This window comes from Lygodium microphyllum, chromosome 21 (assembly GCF_053477565.2).
Source record: "Lygodium microphyllum isolate KBCC chromosome 21, Lygodium_microphyllum_v1.1.10, whole genome shotgun sequence".
Taxonomy (NCBI): Eukaryota; Viridiplantae; Streptophyta; class Polypodiopsida; order Schizaeales; family Lygodiaceae; genus Lygodium; species Lygodium microphyllum.
The window spans coordinates 23,414,728-23,438,313 of NC_141155.1; the positions used below are offsets into that span (position 1 = coordinate 23,414,728).

The 23,586-nt window shown below is 44.5% G+C and overlaps 1 protein-coding gene across 3 annotated transcripts; it reads left to right on the forward strand.

Moving 5' to 3' along the window:
* Nucleotides 1-515: 515 nt before the first annotated feature.
* CLP2 (CLP protease proteolytic subunit 2) lies at nucleotides 516-20,446 on the forward strand. 3 transcript variants are annotated; one of them, XM_087662147.1, is made up of 9 exons: nucleotides 516-672; nucleotides 771-843; nucleotides 938-1,058; nucleotides 18,738-18,875; nucleotides 19,005-19,121; nucleotides 19,263-19,331; nucleotides 19,485-19,580; nucleotides 19,788-19,960; nucleotides 20,052-20,446. In XM_087662147.1, exons 1-8 carry the CDS (start codon nucleotides 552-554, stop codon nucleotides 19,923-19,925), a joined length of 873 nt encoding a protein of 290 aa, XP_087518273.1. In that variant the 5' UTR covers nucleotides 516-551; the 3' UTR covers nucleotides 19,926-19,960; nucleotides 20,052-20,446. The 3 variants fall into 3 exon arrangements, with proteins under 3 accessions (XP_087518273.1, XP_087518272.1, XP_087518274.1); XM_087662146.1 differs by having other exon boundaries at nucleotides 19,788-20,446; XM_087662148.1 differs by having other exon boundaries at nucleotides 947-1,058; nucleotides 19,788-20,446.
* The last annotated feature ends 3,140 nt before the right edge of the window (nucleotides 20,447-23,586 follow it).

Here is a 23,586-nt window from a genome sequence, read left to right on the forward strand (position 1 = left end):
CATAGTTTACCCCAAATCAACTTCTAAATAAAGTGGCGGATCTCCCTTTGATCTTATAGTACAAGGGGCATTGACCTATATAATGCTCCATCTAGTATGTAATGTTTGATCTTATAAAATATGATATGCACCAATATAAGTGTCACCTTGTAAGGTTGTTATTGAACATAGGATCAAGGGCCAATTTCAATAAGTCAAATCATAATGAAGCTCTATTCCTCATTACTAATGATCGAATCCCATAACACTATTCATCACTTGAGATCTATGCATTCATTCATTAAGCTCAAATTCAACTAGTCCATGCATTAATTAAGCTCCATTCACTAGTGAGCAACAACTTAGCTTGCAGAATATGGGTGTGTAAGGGAAGGACAAGAGTCTGAATCTTATGGAAATAACTCAAAATAGTTCCATAAGGCCGATCATTACTACGATAATCACCCAAGCTCAACTTCAACAAGTCCATTCCATTAATTGACATCCATTGTACTAAGTAAGTGATTACCGTTAAGTTATAGGCCTTTTGCTCATCGTCTAACGATAGTCACATGCTTGCGCGCACTCAAATGGCCGTGCTTCACATGTCTGCAGTAGGAGGCGGGGCTTCCCTTTCTTCGACGAGATGGACGAGTCCGTCCGCCTGTTTGCAGTCCCCATCCAGATATGCAGGCATGGCCTTCTTTCCTTCGTCTGCAATTGTATGTCTTCTATGGTACGTTTTTCTTCCTCAAGCAAGACCTTACCATGTCGACTCTAGTTGTGTGCAGGCATTGGCTCATCCATTAGACAAGACGCATCCCGTTGCTTCTTCGAGAAAGTCCACAGATGCGTCTCGGCAAGGTATGAAATCTGGTTTGCCAAGAGAGAGAATTTTTGTGAATCGGTTAGACTGCTGTTTATTTTGAATCCTCTCGTTGCACTGCTATGGACTCAGTCATGGCACGTCGGGAGCATCACGGGCCCAAGTGAACATGATGCCAATCGGTACGCCGAAAGTGCCCTACCGAACCCCAGGAGAGGGAGGATGGCAGTGGGTAGACATCTGGAATGTGCTTGTAAGTTCCGTTCCACACTGCTCTTTTGCTTACAATAAATCTGTGTGTTATTTAATATTAAAAAAAAAACCAATCCACAGTTCAACTGCTGTTAGCATACCTGCACACGAGTTTCACCTCACGTTTGGGGGAATGTGTTTATTTGGCTTACTGGCCATCCACACAGCCTTCAACATGGAGTTGATTACTATGCTATTGTCAAAGTGCAGCATTGTGGAAGCAGATGCACGAGCGGGACATGAGAGAGAGAGAGAGAGAGAGAGAGAGAGAGAGAGAGAGAGAGAGAACCTACACTCCTTGGGGTGGCAGGGGAAAGTGGTTCAAAAAGTGAATATTGCAAGACAACTAGGTTATCCTTTGGGTATCAATGCTATGCCCAAACAATTGATGTGATGGATCTCTTACAAGGTGGAATCCAAATTTCTTTATTGGAAAACTTAGGTGTGGCCTTTCTACGTGCGTTTCATAGTGGCATAGACAATCATGCTCCCATGCTTGCTTATTATATGCCTCTTTGGCCTTTGTCCAAGAGTAGTTGAGGGATATTACTTAGGCTATCTGCCTTATGCTTTGAAAAAGGATTCCTTGCATGATGGTATTTCTTGGGTTTCTTGGAGTGATGCTCGAACCCCTAAAAACATGGGCAGTGGTGTTGTTTTGGATGTGGAGACTCACATGGTCACCCTACATTGGGTTGTTTCAAGCTATGTGTGCTGGTCCATCTGTTAGTAGATATTAGTCAGCTCATGGTGTGAGTCTGTGTGCAGAGGCTGGGCATTTTATGCAGTATTTTATGGCACATTTTAGTGGCCATTTATGATGTATTATTTAGCATTTGTTGCTGGCCGACCAGCATTAAATGCTGGCCGACTTGCATTTTATGCTCCCCACTTTTGTGGCTATTTATTGGGCTCCTCCACAGTCTTCGGTACTTCAGCCATCAGTGGAGATCCTTCTGGGAGAGAGGAGCCGGTGCTGAGGAGCCCACGCAGCCAGTGACTCACCGTTGTATGCTGCTGTCTCGTGTTCGATATGGATTCTATTTCCCGAGCATACATCTGAGTTCTCATCTGTCTACTGTGTTCATTATTTCTTCTGTCTTGTGTTTCAGCATTTATTTCAGCATATTCTTCACGCTTCCATTGCTGCACCACTTCTGACATGGTATCAGATTTCAGGCTGCAACCTATTTGTGCTGTGTTTTCTTGCTGTTTTCAGGTTTTACACCCTTCTTGCTGATCAGGCGGCTGTCCTTCCTGCTGGCGACTGCTGATTTGCTGCTGGCGACAGTGTTTCAGTATTTGCGTTTTGCGTTTTTCTGGACAGATTTGCGTTTATTGCTGTTCCACTCTTTGCTGCCCGTGTTTCCTTCATCAAACTGCTGGCAACAGTCTTTAGCCCCTGTTTCTTCAGTTTGCAGCCTGTGTTTTGCTGTTTACAGCATTATTTTTGCCTGTTTTTCTGATTATTCAGGCCGTTTTTGCTGTTTTTGGCAGTTTTTGACTGATTTTTTCATTTTGTGCAGCAGCTTTTGGCTTATTTTGGTCCGCCTTTGGGTTATATTGCATGTGAACTCACTATTTTTGGTGTTTTTGGTTGCGTTTTGGCTGTGCTCACTCTCCAAAACGACCTTCTTTTCTTCTACTTCTCTTTTCTACCTCCTCCAGATGGCCCCTCCGTGCACCTTAAGTGAAGATAAGTTATATGGACCTGATTATCTCACATGGAGTGCTGTCATGAAAGCTTGGTTTGTGCAGAAGCGGCTATGGTACATTGTCTGTGGAGCTCTTGCTTGACCTCTCCGTCCTTTTCCTCTTCCTGAAGACTTTGATGAGGACAACCATGAGGAAGCGGTGCTCACATGGGACTTGGACGATGCCCGTGCTTACTCGGCGTTGCTTCGGTGTATTTCTAAAGCGGTCTTACCGGCGGTTACCTCCTGTAGGACATCTCCTGAAGTATGGCAGAAGTTGCAGCAGATGTACGAGGCACCTTCCACCATGCGGGCCGTCACACTTTATGGCCAGCTCCAGCAGATGAAGTTTGAGCCGAAAGATACTATTCAGTCTTTTCTTCTTCGTGTTACGCAGGTACAGGACCAGCTTCGGCACATGCAATCTGCTCTTCCCGAGGTGCATCTTGTCGGGACGGTCCTCTACAAGCTCCCCCCGGAGTTTGATGGAGTGGCCAATGCTTTGCGGGCGCAGACATCATCGTCTCCTGTCAGTTTTACACATATGACCTCGATGCTTCTTGAGCATGAGGCATCCTTGAGATTACAGGGGCGGCTTCCGGCACATTATGGAGGTGAGGCTTATGTAGCTTTAGAGAGGGGTGACGGGAAGAAGTCGTCGAAGGCCCAGTGTTACCACTGTGGCAAGAAGGGACATTTGCGGAAGGACTGCAAGAAGTTAGCGGCTTCCAGGAAGAAGGAGCAGAAGACGAAGCGGGATGGTGACTCTACCGATGAGTCCTCTCCTTCATCAGACTCCGACTCCGATCCTCCGACCAAGGAGAAGTCCAAGGCGCGGAAGGGATCCTCTTCTTCGGATCGCGGGAAGGGCTTGGTGGCCCCTTCCTCGGCTGCTTTCTAGTGGTGGTGATGAGGTCATCCCTCACGACTCTCTAGTGCCAGAGAGGGAGTGTGAGCGGGTGTTGGTGGGGCTGCAGTGCCTCATCTATATTTTGATACAGGTGCACAGGTTCCAGAGAGGGACGTCCCTGACGCATCGACGGTATCTGGCAGTGAAATCCTAGAGACTGGTGTTGATTTCTGGGTTCATGCTGAGCTGTTCTTCTTGACAGAGAGCGTGAGGCTTTCGTCTGTAGCTCACATGAGGGGACACTTTGGTGGTTTGGCCAAAGGCGGGAACTCCATGGTCACATGTTCAGAGACATGTTTGGCAGATTGGCTTTGTATGTCCTGAGTGACATAGGTGACATTACACAGAGAGCTGCTATGAGTCTTCTCTATTTTCAGGTGTTGTTGGTATGATCGACATCGACATCAGATACTCTCCGAGGCATCTTGGTGGTGGGCTGGCCACTCACCGCTTGGACATCCATGGTCCTGGTGTTTCTTTGTTGTGTAGTTTATGATTCTCCATCATTGTACTATTTTATTGTATCAGATCACACATGATCTGAGAGAGGGTGTTAGCAGATATTAGTCAGCTCATGGTGTGAGTCTGTGTGCAGAGGCTGGGCATTTTATGCAGTATTTTATGGCACATTTTAGTGGCCATTTATGATGTATTATTTAGCATTTGTTGCTGGCCGACCAGCATTAAATGCTGGCCGACTTGCATTTTATGCTCCCCACTTTTGTGGCTATTTATTGGGCTCCTCCACAGTCTTCGGTACTTCAGCCATCAGTGGAGATCCTTCTGGGAGAGAGGAGCCGGTGCTGAGGAGCCCACGCAGCCAGTGACTCACCGTTGTATGCTGCTGTCTCGTGTTCGATATGGATTCTATTTCCCGAGCATACATCTGAGTTCTCATCTGTCTACTGTGTTCATTCTTTCTTCTGTCTTGTGTTTTAGCATTTATTTCAGCATATTCTTCACGCTTCCATTGCTGCACCACTTCTGACATGGTATCAGATTTCAGGCTGCAACCTATTTGTGCTGTGTTTTCTTGCTGTTTTCAGGTTTTACACCCTTCTTGCTGATCAGGCGGCTGTCCTTCCTGCTGGCGACTGCTGATTTGCTGCTGGCGACAGTGTTTCAGTATTTGCGTTTTGCGTTTTTCTGGACAGATTTGCGTTTATTGCTGTTCCACTCTTTGCTGCCCGTGTTTCCTTCATCAAACTGCTGGCAACAGTCTTTAGCCCCTGTTTCTTCAGTTTGCAGCCTGTGTTTTGCTGTTTACAGCATTATTTTTGCCTGTTTTTCTGATTATTCAGGCCGTTTTTGCTGTTTTTGGCAGTTTTTGACTGATTTTTTCATTTTGTGCAGCAGCTTTTGGCTTATTTTGGTCCGCCTTTGGGTTATATTGCATGTGAACTCACTATTTTTGGTGTTTTTGGTTGCGTTTTGGCTGTGCTCACTCTCCAAAACGACCTTCTTTTCTTCTACTTCTCTTTTCTACCTCCTCCAGATGGCCCCTCCGTGCACCTTAAGTGAAGATAAGTTATATGGACCTGATTATCTCACATGGAGTGCTGTCATGAAAGCTTGGTTTGTGCAGAAGCGGCTATGGTACATTGTCTGTGGAGCTCTTGCTTGACCTCTCCGTCCTTTTCCTCTTCCTGAAGACTTTGATGAGGACAACCATGAGGAAGCGGTGCTCACATGGGACTCGGACGATGCCCGTGCTTACTCGGCGTTGCTTCGGTGTATTTCTAAAGCGGTCTTACCGGCGGTTACCTCCTGTAGGACATCTCCTGAAGTATGGCAGAAGTTGCAGCAGATGTACGAGGCACCTTCCACCATGCGGGCCGTCACACTTTATGGCCAGCTCCAGCAGATGAAGTTTGAGCCGAAAGATACTATTCAGTCTTTTCTTCTTCGTGTTACGCAGGTACAGGACCAGCTTCGGCACATGCAATCTGCTCTTCCCGAGGTGCATCTTGTCGGGACGGTCCTCTACAAGCTCCCCCCGGAGTTTGATGGAGTGGCCAATGCTTTGCGGGCGCAGACATCATCGTCTCCTGTCAGTTTTACACATATGACCTCGATGCTTCTTGAGCATGAGGCATCCTTGAGATTACAGGGGCGGCTTCCGGCACATTATGGAGGTGAGGCTTATGTAGCTTTAGAGAGGGGTGACGGGAAGAAGTCGTCGAAGGCCCAGTGTTACCACTGTGGCAAGAAGGGACATTTGCGGAAGGACTGCAAGAAGTTAGCGGCTTCCAGGAAGAAGGAGCAGAAGACGAAGCGGGATGGTGACTCTACCGATGAGTCCTCTCCTTCATCAGACTCCGACTCCGATCCTCCGACCAAGGAGAAGTCCAAGGCGCGGAAGGGATCCTCTTCTTCGGATCGCGGGAAGGGCTTGGTGGCCCCTTCCTCGGCTGCTTTCTAGTGGTGGTGATGAGGTCATCCCTCACGACTCTCTAGTGCCAGAGAGGGAGTGTGAGCGGGTGTTGGTGGGGCTGCAGTGCCTCATCTATATTTTGATACAGGTGCACAGGTTCCAGAGAGGGACGTCCCTGACGCATCGACGGTATCTGGCAGTGAAATCCTAGAGACTGGTGTTGATTTCTGGGTTCATGCTGAGCTGTTCTTCTTGACAGAGAGCGTGAGGCTTTCGTCTGTAGCTCACATGAGGGGACACTTTGGTGGTTTGGCCAAAGGCGGGAACTCCATGGTCACATGTTCAGAGACATGTTTGGCAGATTGGCTTTGTATGTCCTGAGTGACATAGGTGACATTACACAGAGAGCTGCTATGAGTCTTCTCTATTTTCAGGTGTTGTTGGTATGATCGACATCGACATCAGATACTCTCCGAGGCATCTTGGTGGTGGGCTGGCCACTCACCGCTTGGACATCCATGGTCCTGGTGTTTCTTTGTTGTGTAGTTTATGATTCTCCATCATTGTACTATTTTATTGTATCAGATCACACATGATCTGAGAGAGGGTGTTAGCAGATATTAGTCAGCTCATGGTGTGAGTCTGTGTGCAGAGGCTGGGCATTTTATGCAGTATTTTATGGCACATTTTAGTGGCCATTTATGATGTATTATTTAGCATTTGTTGCTGGCCGACCAGCATTAAATGCTGGCCGACTTGCATTTTATGCTCCCCACTTTTGTGGCTATTTATTGGGCTCCTCCACAGTCTTCGGTACTTCAGCCATCAGTGGAGATCCTTCTGGGAGAGAGGAGCCGGTGCTGAGGAGCCCACGCAGCCAGTGACTCACCGTTGTATGCTGCTGTCTCGTGTTCGATATGGATTCTATTTCCCGAGCATACATCTGAGTTCTCATCTGTCTACTGTGTTCATTCTTTCTTCTGTCTTGTGTTTTAGCATTTATTTCAGCATATTCTTCACGCTTCCATTGCTGCACCACTTCTGACATGGTATCAGATTTCAGGCTGCAACCTATTTGTGCTGTGTTTTCTTGCTGTTTTCAGGTTTTACACCCTTCTTGCTGATCAGGCGGCTGTCCTTCCTGCTGGCGACTGCTGATTTGCTGCTGGCGACAGTGTTTCAGTATTTGCGTTTTGCGTTTTTCTGGACAGATTTGCGTTTATTGCTGTTCCACTCTTTGCTGCCCGTGTTTCCTTCATCAAACTGCTGGCAACAGTCTTTAGCCCCTGTTTCTTCAGTTTGCAGCCTGTGTTTTGCTGTTTACAGCATTATTTTTGCCTGTTTTTCTGATTATTCAGGCCGTTTTTGCTGTTTTTGGCAGTTTTTGACTGATTTTTTCATTTTGTGCAGCAGCTTTTGGCTTATTTTGGTCCGCCTTTGGGTTATATTGCATGTGAACTCACTATTTTTGGTGTTTTTGGTTGCGTTTTGGCTGTGCTCACTCTCCAAAACGACCTTCTTTTCTTCTACTTCTCTTTTCTACCTCCTCCAGATGGCCCCTCCGTGCACCTTAAGTGAAGATAAGTTATATGGACCTGATTATCTCACATGGAGTGCTGTCATGAAAGCTTGGTTTGTGCAGAAGCGGCTATGGTACATTGTCTGTGGAGCTCTTGCTTGACCTCTCCGTCCTTTTCCTCTTCCTGAAGACTTTGATGAGGACAACCATGAGGAAGCGGTGCTCACATGGGACTCGGACGATGCCCGTGCTTACTCGGCGTTGCTTCGGTGTATTTCTAAAGCGGTCTTACCGGCGGTTACCTCCTGTAGGACATCTCCTGAAGTATGGCAGAAGTTGCAGCAGATGTACGAGGCACCTTCCACCATGCGGGCCGTCACACTTTATGGCCAGCTCCAGCAGATGAAGTTTGAGCCGAAAGATACTATTCAGTCTTTTCTTCTTCGTGTTACGCAGGTACAGGACCAGCTTCGGCACATGCAATCTGCTCTTCCCGAGGTGCATCTTGTCGGGACGGTCCTCTACAAGCTCCCCCCGGAGTTTGATGGAGTGGCCAATGCTTTGCGGGCGCAGACATCATCGTCTCCTGTCAGTTTTACACATATGACCTCGATGCTTCTTGAGCATGAGGCATCCTTGAGATTACAGGGGCGGCTTCCGGCACATTATGGAGGTGAGGCTTATGTAGCTTTAGAGAGGGGTGACGGGAAGAAGTCGTCGAAGGCCCAGTGTTACCACTGTGGCAAGAAGGGACATTTGCGGAAGGACTGCAAGAAGTTAGCGGCTTCCAGGAAGAAGGAGCAGAAGACGAAGCGGGATGGTGACTCTACCGATGAGTCCTCTCCTTCATCAGACTCCGACTCCGATCCTCCGACCAAGGAGAAGTCCAAGGCGCGGAAGGGATCCTCTTCTTCGGATCGCGGGAAGGGCTTGGTGGCCCCTTCCTCGGCTGCTTTCTAGTGGTGGTGATGAGGTCATCCCTCACGACTCTCTAGTGCCAGAGAGGGAGTGTGAGCGGGTGTTGGTGGGGCTGCAGTGCCTCATCTATATTTTGATACAGGTGCACAGGTTCCAGAGAGGGACGTCCCTGACGCATCGACGGTATCTGGCAGTGAAATCCTAGAGACTGGTGTTGATTTCTGGGTTCATGCTGAGCTGTTCTTCTTGGCAGAGAGCGAGAGGCTTTCGTCTGTAGCTCACATGAGGGGACACTTTGGTGGTTTGGCCAAAGGCGGGAACTCCATGGTCACATGTTCAGAGACATGTTTGGCAGATTGGCTTTGTATGTCCTGAGTGACATAGGTGACATTACACAGAGAGCTGCTATGAGTCTTCTCTATTTTCAGGTGTTGTTGGTATGATCGACATCGACATCAGATACTCTCCGAGGCATCTTGGTGGTGGGCTGGCCACTCACCGCTTGGACATCCATGGTCCTGGTGTTTCTTTGTTGTGTAGTTTATGATTCTCCATCATTGTACTATTTTATTGTATCAGATCACACATGATCTGAGAGAGGGTGTTAGCAGATATTAGTCAGCTCATGGTGTGAGTCTGTGTGCAGAGGCTGGGCATTTTATGCAGTATTTTATGGCACATTTTAGTGGCCATTTATGATGTATTATTTAGCATTTGTTGCTGGCCGACCAGCATTAAATGCTGGCCGACTTGCATTTTATGCTCCCCACTTTTGTGGCTATTTATTGGGCTCCTCCACAGTCTTCGGTACTTCAGCCATCAGTGGAGATCCTTCTGGGAGAGAGGAGCCGGTGCTGAGGAGCCCACGCAGCCAGTGACTCACCGTTGTATGCTGCTGTCTCGTGTTCGATATGGATTCTATTTCCCGAGCATACATCTGAGTTCTCATCTGTCTACTGTGTTCATTCTTTCTTCTGTCTTGTGTTTCAGCATTTATTTCAGCATATTCTTCACGCTTCCATTGCTGCACCACTTCTGACACCATCAACCTTGGGCCTCTATTGTTGGCTATTTTATTAGGGACTCAAGTGTAGTGCATGGGACCACTTAAATCCGGCGCTTTCGGTGGCATGTGCTTAATATTGATAAGACATTCATTGTACTATCTTCTCTTCTATGTTAGAGATCACAGGCAGGCAGAGGCAGGTGTGCAGTCGGACAGGCAGTCGGACTGCCACGTGGCAGTCCGACCAGTGCAGGCAGTCGGCTGCATTTAATGCAGCCGACAGGATATTTTTCTGCGCTCTATTTTGTCCAGATTTTGGCTATAAATAGCCGATATCTCCAGCAGTCTCCCACACTTCTCTGCTCGCAGATTACAGACCGGTGACACGAGCAGATTCCGTCTCTGTTCGCAAATTTCAGACAGGAGACAGTGCAGACTGCAGCAGGCTTCGAGGTGAACAGCAGGTTGCATCGTCGAGGTGGAGACATGCAGTCCAGCGCACTGCGCCCGTGTATATATCTGCATATCTTTGCATTCAGCACACTTTATATAGCAGATCTTCATCTTCCACTGTCTCTTTCTCTCTCCTCTCTCTGCGTTCTCTCTCTCTCAGTCCGACGCTTCCGCACCGCTGCACTCTGACATGGTATCAGAGCAGTGTTAGAGGGCTGACTGAGCGCAGAATCAACTTGAAGAGGAGTTTCTATCGCGACACAAATTTGCGTTTTTTGCGTTTGAGGGCAGACAGGAGGGCTGCGCCTTGAAACAAGGCTGAAGCAAGTGTGGGCGCACAGGAAAGGAGTCCAGGTGGTGGATTTGCTGCTGTTTACTGCTGTTTGACGCGGAGGAAGTTTGAGTTTTCAGCCTACAAGTGCAGGTTTTGCTTTTTCATCGCCTTCGGCGGGTGAAGAAGTTTCAGGACGCGGAAGAGCCTTAGCAGGCTGAGTTTTCCTAGTCAGAGGGGGCTGCTTTTGGGTTTGTGAAGGCATTACAGGTGAAGATGTCTACAGAGATTGACTTGGAGTTCCAGTCGATTATGGACCGGAAGGTGCCTGTCTTACCGGCTCTTTCTGCAGATCAGAAGCTCGACGGCGACAACTACCGCATTTGGCGCGTCATGATATTGGCCATCCTTGAGTCCTATGATTTGGCGGAGCTTATACAGGAGGAGATCGACCGGCCCTCGGTAAGAGATGAGTCCAAACTCTCTTCCGATGCTCGTGCGGAGTTGGCCAAGGCTCAATCTCATTGGGACAAACTGAATGCCAAGATTCGTTCCTTTCTTTTTCTATCATGTACTACAACGGTGATCGCTCACATCGAGCACTTGATGGTGGCTCGGGAGATATGGCTGGAGCTTGATCAGATGTACAATCGGATGACCCTTATGAAGCGGGTTTCTTTGGAGGTACAGATGCAGACCTTGTTCGTAAACAAGTCTTCTTCGCTGCGGGAGCACATTAATAAGCTAAGGCAGCTTCAGATGCAGGTTCAGAATGCGGGGAAGCCGATTTCCTCCGAAGACATGGCGATCACACTTTTGTCCCAGTTGCTGCCACGATTCGGTATATTTTACTCTGCCCTTATTGCTTCGGGGCGAGAGTCTACTCTTCGGTGGGAAGAGTTGGTTCCTATGGTCTTGGACCAAGAGAAACAGTTAAAGGGACAGAATGCTTCCAAGTCGGAGGCGCTGACAGGTCAAGCCTCTCAGAAGAAGGGGAAGGACCAAAAGAAGAAGAAGGGGGATAACAAGTCCAAGAAGGACAAGGAGAAGGACAAGGATAAAGAATCCACATGCCATATTTGTGGAAAGACTGGCCATTGGAAGAAGGATTGCCCTGACAAAGACAAGAAGGACACCAACAAGAAGGACACAAAGGATTCTGGAGCGGTGGCTGCACCCTCATCAGCTGCATTTCTTCATCTAGCTGTCACTGAGGACGCTTCACCGAATGCTTCTGATGCTGCGATGACGACTCCCCAGACTTGAGAGTGGATCGTTGATAGTGGTGCCTTCCGGCACATGACTCCTTCATTAACTTATTCCAGATGGACGAGGTGGTACCCATACCTCAGAGGTTTTGCATGTACCAAGCTTAGGCTACCATCTCCTGTCAGTTCATAAGATTTGCTCCCTTGGCCTTTTGGTGGAGTTTGACAGTACTACGGTGCGAGTTCTTGATCGTGGATCGAGAAAGGTCCTATCATCCGGATATGAGGAGAATGGCATTTATAAATTGAAGTCTTCCACCGCCCTCTCTACTCTTCTTCTTACCTCTCAGTCACAGTCAGAGTTATGGCATGCTCGGTTTGGTCATCTCAACTATGATTATCTTCGGAGGGCGTCACGTGGACAGCTTGTTCGAGGGTTGCCGGATATAGTGGTGAGCCAGTAGCCATGTGTCTCCTGCATTCGGGGGAAGCAGCATAGGGATGCCATTCCCCACATAGCTTCATGGCGGTCTACTTCACCGATGGAGCTTGTATCTACGGATCTATGTGGCCCTATGAGGAATGAGTCCTTGCGTGGGAGCTCGTACTTCATGTTGATGGTAGATGACTACAGCAGGATGACATGGGCCTATTTTTTGGCATTAAAGTCAGAAGCTTTCTCACACTTCAAGGATTGGCTTCTCTTTGAAGAGAACCGATCGGGCCGGAAGTTGAAGACCTTGCGATCGGACAAGGGCGGTGAATTTGTTTCTAATGAGTTTGCTCGTTTTTGTGCAGATAAAGAAATTCACCAGGAGTTTGCCAATACCAACACTCCTCAAGAAAATGGCATTCTTGAACGGAAGAACTGCAGTGTGATCGAGATGGCCGCACCATGATGGAGCACCGACAGACCCCTCGGGTTCTGTGGGCCAAGGCTGTGGCTACTGCAGTCCACATCCTTAATTGATCCCCTACTTCGGCCGTGGAAGGGATGACCCCGTTTGAGGCTTACTTTGGGACGAAGCCAGATGTTTCTTACTTTAGGGTCTTTGGGTGTGATGCCTATGTTCACATTCCCAAGGCTCACCTTGATAAATTTGACGCAGCTTCCCGAAGACAGGTATTTGTTGGCTACAGCTCCCAGTTCCAAGGCTATCGATTGTATGATCCCGTCAAGCGGGATGTGTACAGTAGCCGCTATGTACGGTTTGTGGAGGTTTCGGCGATATCAACGGGTGAGGAGCATCCCGTTCTTGGCGATCCAGGGGAAAGTTGGGCTCCTTCTACAGTTCCACTGGAGCCCGTGCCTTTTGATTATGATTCTGTTTCTGACACAGAGTCTACCGTTCCATCGGTCACCCCTGAGGAGTTACCATCGGTGGATATTCTAGAGTCTTCTGCTGATGGAGAGAGACGAGGGGAGGTTCGGCCTCCTCCTCGCTGGGCCCGTGACACACTCCGTGATGCAGGGATCGAGGGGGTTCCTGAGGAGTGGGGACCGCAGGATGGTCCGCGGCGGTCACGGCGGCACCAGGCACATTCTACGGAGCTTGTTTACTCTAACTATTGTTTGATGACCCGTGTTATGCAGGATTGAGAGTCCACCTCCGTGAATGAGGCTTTACAGTCCGCACCATGGAAGAAAGCTATGGAAGCCGAGTTGGAGACTATTGAGAGGAATGACACTTGGTCACTCGTGCCCCGCCCCCCCGAATAAGAAGGTGATTGGCTTCAAGTGGATCTTCAAGACCAAATACCTTAGCGATGGTTCTTTGGATAAGCACAAGGCTCACCTTGTTGCTAAAGGTTTTGCACAGCGCCTAGGGATTGACTGTCATGATACTTTTGCCCCCACAGCTCGTATGGCGACCATTAGAGCTGTTCTTGCCTTGGCTGGCCATAGGAGATGGCCTGTTTACCAGTTGGATGTGAAGTCGGCCTTCCTCAATGGTGATTTGAAGGAGGAGATCTATGTTGAGCAGCCTCCTGGCTTTGGATCTTCAGATGGGAAAGTCTACAGGTTGAAGAAGGCCTTGTATGGCCTCAAGCAGGCTCCGCGTGCATGGAACGAGAAGATTGATTCGTTCCTCCAGTCTCAGTTGGGATATCGGCGTTTCAAGGCCGATCCGCAGCTTTATGTTCACACTTCCGAGGATGGTTGTGTGCTTTTTGTATTATATGTTGATGATTTGATTGTCACAGGTGATGATGCACAGCAGGTCCAAGAGACGAAGTCAGCTTTACATGGGACGTTCGAGATGACGGACTTGGGTCTACTCCATTTCTTTTTGGGCCATGAGATTTATCAGTCTCAGAGGGGGATCTTCATCTCTCAACAGAGATATGTACAGGAGCTCTTGGTGTCTTTTGAGATGGAGGATTGTCGGGCCCTTTCTACTCCTATGGATCCGAACTAGAAGGCCACTTCCCATTCAGCTTCTCCTATGGCGGATGCTTCCCGCTATCGTCAGTTGATTGGGTCCTTGATTTGGCTTCTCAACACTAGGGTTGATCTTTGTTTTGCTGTTGGGCTCTTGGCAGGGTTCATGAGTGAACCTAAGACGGTGCATTGGCAGGCTGCTTAGAGGATACTTCGGTATTTGAGGGGGACGTCTGATTTAGGGATTCATTACCCTGTAGGGATAGATGGTTCAGATCTTGTACTTGCAGGTTGGAGCGACTCGGATTGGGCCGGTGATGTGGACCACAGGCGATCTACTACACGTTACTGTTTTACCTTGGGTGCAGGTGTTATCTCCTGGAGTAGCAAGAAGCAGCCCACGGTAGCCCTTTCGTCTACTGAGGCAGAGTATCGGGCCGCATCTTCCACCACATGTGAGGCTGTGTGGCTTCGGAGATTATTGGAGGAGCTTGGGTGCCCCCAGACTCGTCCTACTTTGCTGCAATGTGACAATGAGAGTTGCATTGCCTTGGCACGGAACCCTGTTTTTCATGCCCGGACAAAGCACATAGAGATTCAGTACCAGTTCATCAGAGAAAAGCTTCTGGATGAGACCATCACTGTGGAGTACTGCAAGACGGAGGACAATCTTGCGGATTTGTTTACGAAGGCACTTCCCCAGGCTCTACTTCGGAGACATTCCAGATCCCTCAGGCTTCTACCCTGCCGCGGCTCTGAGAGGGGGTGTTAGAGATCACAGCCAGGCAGAGGCAGGTGTGCAGTCGGACAGGCAGTTGGACTGCACAGTCGGACTGCCACGTGGCAGTCCGACCAGTGCAGGCACTCGGCTGCATTTAATGCAGCCGACAGGATATTTTTCTGCGCCCTATTTTGTCCAGATTCTGGCTATAAATAGCCGACATCTCCAGCAGTCTCCCACACTTCTCTGCTCGCAGATTACAGACCGGTGACTCGCAGATTCCGTCTCTGTTCGCAGATTTTAGACAGGAGACAGTGCAGACTGCAGCGAACTTCGAGGTGAACAGCAGTTTGCATCGTCGAGGTGGAGACATGCAGTCCAGCGCACTGTGCCCGTGTATATATCTGCATATCTTTGTATTCAACACACTTTATATAGCAGATCTTCATCTTCCACTGTCTCTTTCTCTCTCTTCTCTCTCTGCGTTCTCTCTCTCTCAGTCCTACGCTTCCGCACTGCTGCACTCTGACATTCGATCAACTGGCTTGGTGTGCTCATGGAAGGTTGTGCTTCAAAAGATGGATTGCATGCAAACCCTTTGAAGGTTGAATTGTTGGCCATTTCTAGGCTAGTCTCCTCGGAAGGACAACAAGATGATTGCCCTAGGTTTAATCAATGGCATGATTGGGATTGATTTCTATTTCAAATTAGGGGTTGGCTTATGGGACACTTATACTCTAGAATATCTAGGATGGGTCCTAATTGTTGAGTTAAAAATGCATTCTAAACATAATTAGCTCTTAATTACAACCCAAAAACTCAAAAGCACCAAACTTTTATGAAAAAGAAACACAATTCTAGAGAATGTCTATGTCCCATAAGCCAAACCCTAAATTGGGAGGACCTTGGAGAACTCGGTGAGCAATCATTGACATTTAGCCAACCTAACCTTACGGTCATGCCAATTTGTGATCTTGAATTCTTGAAGGTCATGGTTGAGATTTACATGACGAGCCCTATCTCAAGCAGTGAGTCATGTAGCAGTCAATCAAGTGTACTCGCTGCTTTTATGCAAGGTCAAAATGCTATAACTAGGAATGAAACTTTTAGAGTTATCCTTGCATCAACTTAACAATGGTAGACTTATTTCATTTTTGTAGATTGCAAGTGTTTTATCTTTGCGGTTTGCTTCCCATTTGTGGAGGATACCATAGTTCAAGCTACTATCCATTTGTTACAAAACACGGATCTAGAGCATAGCATTGACTATGGAGGACGAACATCGATAACAAGACTCATGGTGACAACCATGACAGAGACACAGAATGAAGTACGAAGTACAAAATAGCATTGCCTTGAAAAGTGAACCAAGTACATGTCTTTATAGCTTTTTGGATAGTACCATTGTACCTCACTGTGCATATGGGATTCAAGATATCTCTTCATTATTTGTTATTTCTCAATACACCCCTCAAATGATGAGTCCCTACACTTGCTAGCTTTTGCCTCCCCTACATGATAACATGGCCCGGGAGACTAGCTCATAGGCAGTCTAGTCAAGTTAAAGTTTGAGACTTTACATCTTTGGCAAGGGTTTTTACAAAACAGATCCACTATGGGAACAAATTCCTTAGAACAATTTGTGAGAATTGTTGATGGTAGCGCAAGCATCTTTTTCTTCTTTTTCATTCATGAATTGACTTTGGTGGTGGTTATTCTGTATCTGCTGTGCTCTTTTTTTGTGAAAACATTCAATGGCAATATCGCCAGTTTTACCACAATAATGATATGTCATCCGACTTTTGTTGTCGGTGTTGAATCCTTGATCTCTTCCTTTGGTTCCAGTAGCTCCTTTGGTGTATAGGAGATTTTCCCTTGGGCCGGTCTCTTTTACATCTTTGCTTTTAAATTTGCTTTCTCCATCAAGCAGTGAGTGCTCAATGTCTTTGAGTGAGAGATTGGGAACATTACTTAGTGTTGAAACAAGATTCTCATACGGTTCATGATTAACAGTGGCAACTAGCACTGTTATTGCCTCGTCCTCATCAATGTTCTTTTTAAGAGTTGCTAGTTGAGTTTTAAGGCTCTTGAACTTATTGATGTGTACAATCATAGATGAACTGTCTTTTACATCCAACTTATAAAATTGCATAAGTAATTTTACCTTCGAGTTCTTTGCTTGGGTACTAAACATCCCGTCAAGTTTCTCCCAAGCGGTCCTAGCATCTCTAATGCTAGAGATATAATGTAGCACATCATTACTTAGTTCCTAAGCAATGATGCCTAGTGCCTTGTTATTCATATTCTTCCATTCTTTGGTTTTTGATGAAGTTACTGCAAGGATTCCGCTTTTTGAATCTTTTTCCCTGTCATCTGCATCACCTTCATCATTTTCAAAGAGATCCCAGAGGTCTTTCCTCATGAGATGGTATATGGTCTTTTCCTTCCAGGCACAGAAACCTTCTCCATTAAACTTTGCTATTGGCTCAAGTTCTGCCATGTTGATAAGCTTCAATTATTTAGTAAGAGTTGTATTTTGATGTGCCAAGAGACACAAGTGCAAGGTAATGTGAATGCACACTCTGTAGTATCAAGATATACTATGTCTGGTCTTTAAGCTTGACTCTTCTTTCTTCTTGATGGTGATTATTTGATGCTTATCTTTCCCTTCAACTTGAGTCCTTGCTGGAAATTGAGCTGGAAGCTCAGATCAGAGTGGCAAAACCTTCCAATGGAGTGAGAAGAGTGAGATGGAAGAGGAGCTTGATGATGATATTTGATTAAATATTCCAAGTCTTCCAAACACTCCACAAATGTCTTCTCCTAAGTCAGTCAGTGAATCAGAGTGGCAATACGTTGGTTTGAGTGCTAAAAGGAGAGAAAATAAAGTGCGTTTGTGAGCTTGAAGCTCAAAAGGCTATGGCTTCTGTTAGGGTTAAATAGGCCAACTGGTTTTTCGCTTGTTGTAGGGGATGTAGTGCATCTTTTGAAGAACCCTCTGGTGGTGAGATAGCTCATACAATGGGCTTCAAATGCCCTATAGCTACAAGTTGGATCGTGGGATGCATGAGTGGGAGGAGCTGTACGATAGTACGCAGGCGTAAATAGGGCAGCGAGTTTCAATTTTTGCAATGCTGGAGCTGTAGAGCAGCAATGTCATTGATTGAGGTGCCAGGAGGAAGCGTCTTGAGCATAGGAAGATATCTCCAGAAAGAATCACTGGAAGATATGGCTTGTAGAGAGAGATCTAGAAGCTCCAAGGTGGGTAGGTGCAATCTGGCTATGGTTGCCACAAGGTCTAGCTGAGATTTGAAGTTGAAGTTGGAGACATGAGCTGAATGTGAGTTGGTTAGAGATCACCAGAGGTGAAGAAAGACTAGAGAGTCAGAGTATGAGCTGTGCCATGTCCAATTGGGCTCTAATACCATGTTACAAAACATGGATCTAGAGCATAGCACTGACTATGGAGGATGGAAGTCGATAACAAGACTCATGGTGACATAGACAAGAGGATAAACTATTGCTCAAGTGCATTAGGTTCCAAGATGTAGGCTTGGACTCATAAACACAATCTTGAGCTGACCATGACAGAGACACAGAATAAAGTACAAAGTACAAAATAGCATTGCCTTGAAAAGTGAACCAAGTACATGTCTTTATAGCTTCTTGGATAGTACCACTGTACCTCACTGTGCATATGGGATTCAAGACATCTCTTCTGGAGCATACATCATTTGTTATTTCTTAACACCATTGTTGTCTATTATCAAGGGTGTAACAAACCTTTTGTATATCAATTGTTACCAAGACATATTGGCTCAACGATCCCAAATTAATTTGATGCTTATGTGCTTTGAAAGGCGATTTGTATTATTTAAATGTTTCAAAATATGATTAAACATTCATCTTTCTATTTAAGAGTGGCGAATGGCTAGAACACCCTATAATTATACTTGGGTCGTCATTGATGAGATGCCTAAGAGAAATTAAAAGTTTAGTTGGGTGGTCAAATTGACTAGAAAGCTTAGATGACTACGACTTTTATACTTAGATAGCCACATTGACTAGAAGCCCATATAATGAGTGTCTAGATTGTACGCGTGCACAACAAGAAATCATTCTTTTTCTCATTGGCATTGGCTTTTTGCTTGTTTAATTTGTGGGATATTGGGTTTGTAATTCAGAATGCTAAGCGTGGAAACTCTCTTCTTTTTGCTGTGCAGTACAGGGAACGAATTATTTTCATAGGACAGTATATTGATGAGGAGTTTGGCAATCAAGTTCTGGCTACGATGCTCTATTTGGATAGTATTGACTCCTCAAAAAATCTGTATCTCTATATAAATTCTCCTGGTGGAGATGTGGGTTGGTTATCCTTCTCTTTTCATTGGGTTTTGGCAGTCCTCTTGCAATTTTTTAACCTTTGCTTTATATACAGTTTGTTGTCAGTATCATTTTAAGCTAAGCTAGCCTTTGATGTGGTTTTCCAGATTACTCCTTCGATGGCTCTCTATGATACTATGGAAAGTGTTAAAAGTCCTGTGGGTACCTTGGCTTTAGGTTATGCATACAATATTGCTGGTTTCTTGCTTGGAGCTGGATCCAAGGTGTATTGCAGTAATTTAAATGCTAATGCTACTCTTTTGGATGACATGGAGTGCTTTTTTAGACATGTGATTTATTTGTTAATTCAGTTGTAAATGTTTGTTTGTTTTTTTTCCCTTTTTTTGGCAATTTGAACATGGTAGGGGTTACGTGTTGCAATGCCCTTGACAAGAATAGCTCTAGTGTCTCCTGCAGGTTCTGCACGTGGGCAGGTAAGATCTGACTTCAGTATACATTGCATTTTGCCTCGGGGGGGATTTTCTTCAAGATGTTACTACTGGAATTTTGTTCTCCGGATTTTTTTATTTTTCGGTTCCTACCAACTCAACAGTAGAATGTTATGGGCATTCTTATTTCCTTTACAGGCTGACGACATACAGAATGAGGCAAGAGAATTGATTCGTGTAAGGAATTATTTCTGTGAACAACTTGCAAAAAAGACTGGGCAACCAGTTGAAAAGGTAAACAAGCTAGCAGTCTCATTTTTGTGCTGCCTTGAAACACAAAGGTCGGATACATTGTCTGCCTGCATGCACTCACATTCAAGAATACAGAGCTAGAGAGAAGCAGGAAGGCATGGATGGGAGAGGGTCAGGGGCAGGTAAGGAGGGGCCCTTGTTGAAAGTGGATCATGTAATATTTATCAAGTGTGTTTCTATTTCATGCAGGTTACTAAGGATGTAAGTCGAATGAAGCGATTTAGTTCCCAAGAGGCTTTAGATTATGGTCTGATTGATAGAATAGTACGACCACCTCGAATCAAACCAGATGCACCCAAGAAGGAAGCTACAGCTGGCCTTGGCTAGAAAGTACTGTGACCAACATGCACAGTTTTTTCCAGGTAGTGGAACATCTCCGAGTGATATAATGGCCCAAAAAAATCAATTGGGAAACAAATGATAGAAAGGAAATAACACCCGTGGAAATGTTAGCTTGTCTATTCTCACAGGCAGAAACAGAAAGTGTTTCCATCTTGCACCTGTCTTGCTCGAAACAGCTTCCAGTTGAAAAGAACTTTGCTTGTACTTTGGACAACTATGTTGTTTTCGACATTGCAGAAGATGGACATGTATGTTCAAGGCAGTTTCAAAGGATTTTCTCCTTGCCATGGTGTGCAAAGGGTGACTGATTAATTGTGCTGTCAGTTGTATTTCCTCAAACCTTTGAGAACTATAGATCACAACATATGTGGATGGTGTGACATCCTGTTGGACTTCTCACTAAACGAATTTACCTGCGGTAAGCTACCATTGTTAAACCATAGATCACTTCATATCTGGATGGTTTGGCATCCTGTTGGACTTGTCAATAAATTAATATGCCCTCAGTAAGTTTCCATGGTTAAATCTAAGCGTAGAGATCTGGTTTGACATCCTCCTGTTAAGACAAATAAAGTAACTAGACATGAGACAACTTGGGGGATGTGCTGTAGGTAAGACACCAAGATTACAAAGTGGATATGGAGAACATTTTACTGGTGCAGTAACCTTGTTTTTCTTGTTTCCGTTTTTTGAAACGAAGAGTAGAACAGAATGCTCTCCACTTGAGTCACAATTACATGGCAACCACTGCAGCAAAAGCTGGACCTCTGGTACTTCAAGAAGTATCATTGTTGAAGAAAAATATAGAGTTGGGTTATGAGTGTCGAGTAGTAGACTGTGCACTAGATTGCAAGCTCTACAGTTGGGTTATGAGTGCAGAGTGTAGACTGTGCTGGATTGCAAGCTCCACACGTGGGAGATGTGATAGGAATGCGTTATGGGTTACTCCAATATTTTTGGAACACATTCATCAGTTCATGAAGTTTTGGACTCTGGAGTCTTTAAAAAGCCGAGCCATGACAATTGTGGAGAGCTGAGACATTTGCAAAATCAAGTAAATGTTACATAGAGAACATAGTGGATATTTTTGAACTCAAATTCTCACTCTTAGATGTTCAAGGTTTTCCTATAAAATTGACAGCGATGAAGTTACTGACAAAGAGTTACTGGCTGTTGTCAACTTGTAGTATTGAAAAAGCTAATTTGTGATCAAACTTTTGATTTAAACTTTCCTCCTTTTTTTTCTCTTTATTTTTTAAAAAACTTTTTCAAAATTTTATTTTTCTCTTAATTAAATATTTTAAAATCTTTTTTTAATTAAACATTTTTGGACAGTTTTTCATAAACTTTGAGAGAAAGAGAGAGAGAGTGAGAGAAGCAGCAAGATGAGCCGTAAATTGAAATTATGCAGCTCTTCATATATCCACTCACTACATTTTGACCTTCGAAATTGACATAATGGAAGCTTTAACATTAGTCTTGTAATTTGCCACAAAAGTGGCTACCAACAACTTTAGTGGCTTAGGTCCTATTTCACTATATTTGAAATAACATGTATGTGATATCAAAATTGGAAGGTATTTTTTAAACATTGCAAGCTAGTAGAGTAAAATGTTTGGAATAAGTTTAAGGTGGAAAAGTATTTTCTATAAAAAGTGGATTTTTAAAAGTTCATGAAAATTAATCAAAACAGTACTCAACAAAGTTATTTGGAGCTCTTTAAAAAGTTTAATTTTTATCCAATTACAAATCTCTTAATAAGTGTGTGTGTGTGTGTGTGTATTATGTGATAAAAGAATTTAAAAGATGGTTTTGATTAGAAACACAATTTTTTATTTTTTTGCAAAATGGTCTTAAAGATGACCTTAAAAATATACACTTCTTAGCTTGTTTTGATCATTTTTAAAAATTTTATGTTAATATCTTGTGTTGATCGCATTTCTCTAAAATTGGTTTTTTTTTAATTTCGAAGTGTTGAGATAGAATTCTTTATAGAGGGTCCAAATTGCCACAAAAATAGCTTTTTTACTATAAGGCTAGTGTTAAACATGGTTGGGCAAGTAAGTTGGGACCGATTCTTATATTGCACTTGCATGTTGAATTGGTTGTTTATGACATTGGTTTTTGTTGTGAGTTCAAACTCTTGCAATTGGGCTTGGTTAGTCTCATTTTTAATATTAGTCCATTATGTACAAGTAAGCACTCCCCTTTTATTTTGTACGTGCAGTTATAATGGACTTGCCAGGGGATAGTGGTTAGAAAATATGGTAGGGAGGGCTTGCTAAAAGATATTAATGACTTTTTAAGTGGATTTACGATCTATTTTGGTACTAGCAATCAATTGACATAATGGAAGCCTTCAACATTGTTGGGCCTTATTCTTGCACTTGCAACTTAATGTTGAATTGGCCTTTCATGACATGGGCTTTTGTTGTGACATCCAACTCATTTCAATTGGGCTTGGACAATCTCATTTAATACTATGGAAGATTGCCTATTGTGGGTAAGGAATCTCTCCTTCTATGTATATGCAACTATGGGAGAGTTGGCTACGGAATAGTGCTTAGAGAAAATAGCAGGGAGAGCTTGTAAAAAGATGTTTTTGACATTAAGTGGATTCATAATTCATAGGGTTAGTTTATATGGTTTTTTGATCTTATGCATTTCATAGTCGTCTCTACCAAAAATGAATGATGGAGGCTTTAACGAGTGGTAAAGTTATGATTATCATAAGGCTCACCCTTTCTCTTTTACATAAGGCAAGTATTTTTCTTTGGTCTTGTGGGGGATTTGCTCAATAGTAGTTAATTATGTAATGAATATGTAGGTGTGAATAGTTCAATGTTGTACCTCATTTTGTTAGTTTTGTAGGTACATTTATTGATATGTGGTTTGTAGTAGCGTGGCTTATTATTGTTGGTTCAAAGATTATTGGCTTCATGTGATGTCTTGTGAACATCTTTTGGGGCATTGTTTGTTAATGGTCTTGTTTTTGGAAGGCAATATTATAATCACTTGTGACTATGAGTGGCATTCGTCTTATTGTTTGTAGGACATTGTTTGAAATCATAGTTAATGTGCTTGTTGGAACATTTGGAGATATGTATAAATATTATGATAAATAATGAATTTATTGGTTGTAATATTGATTATTGTTCTTAAGAGTTCCATGTATGTTGTGGTATGCTATTTGCAAGTATGTGCTAGTATAGTGTCATGCCATGTCCTTGTGTAAAGTGGAGGGAAGTAAATTGTGGTACTATTATGTGTTGATGTTTTTGGGAGACAAACTACTAGAATGTGTTAAATTAACGTCAATGATGTCATTGTAGTGCTTCAATAGCAATCATGTGTCTAATACAAGAATTAGTGTTTATATGGCTACATTTGGTGAGAGTCATCTCTCTTATTTCAAAGATGCTTTTGTTTTTAAGTTAGCGTTTCAATAAGAGTTAAAGAGTTACCTACAACATGGTTTGAAATTCTTTAGAATGTAGTGTTTATGGGGTCGTATGTCTTGATATTTGGAGGGTTGAAATCAACAATAGATAATGTGAATCCTTGTTCTATGAGTTATATGTGCTTTTGCTAGATAGGGAAAGGTGTTTGTGTGATGTTTTTTTTTCCTCGTATTGGATTTCTTCGG

Bases quoted from the DNA above. Each gene is read 5' to 3' on its own strand.
- CLP2 (XM_087662146.1), top strand. From the start codon at position 552: ATGCTTGCGCGCACTCAAATGGCCGTGCTTCACATGTCTGCAGTAGGA. The intron at 18,876-19,004 runs GTGGGTTGGTTA...GTGGTTTTCCAG, and splicing joins TAAATTCTCCTGGTGGAGAT to ATTACTCCTTCGATGGCTCT. The intron at 19,581-19,787 runs GTAAACAAGCTA...TATTTCATGCAG, and splicing joins CTGGGCAACCAGTTGAAAAG to GTTACTAAGGATGTAAGTCG.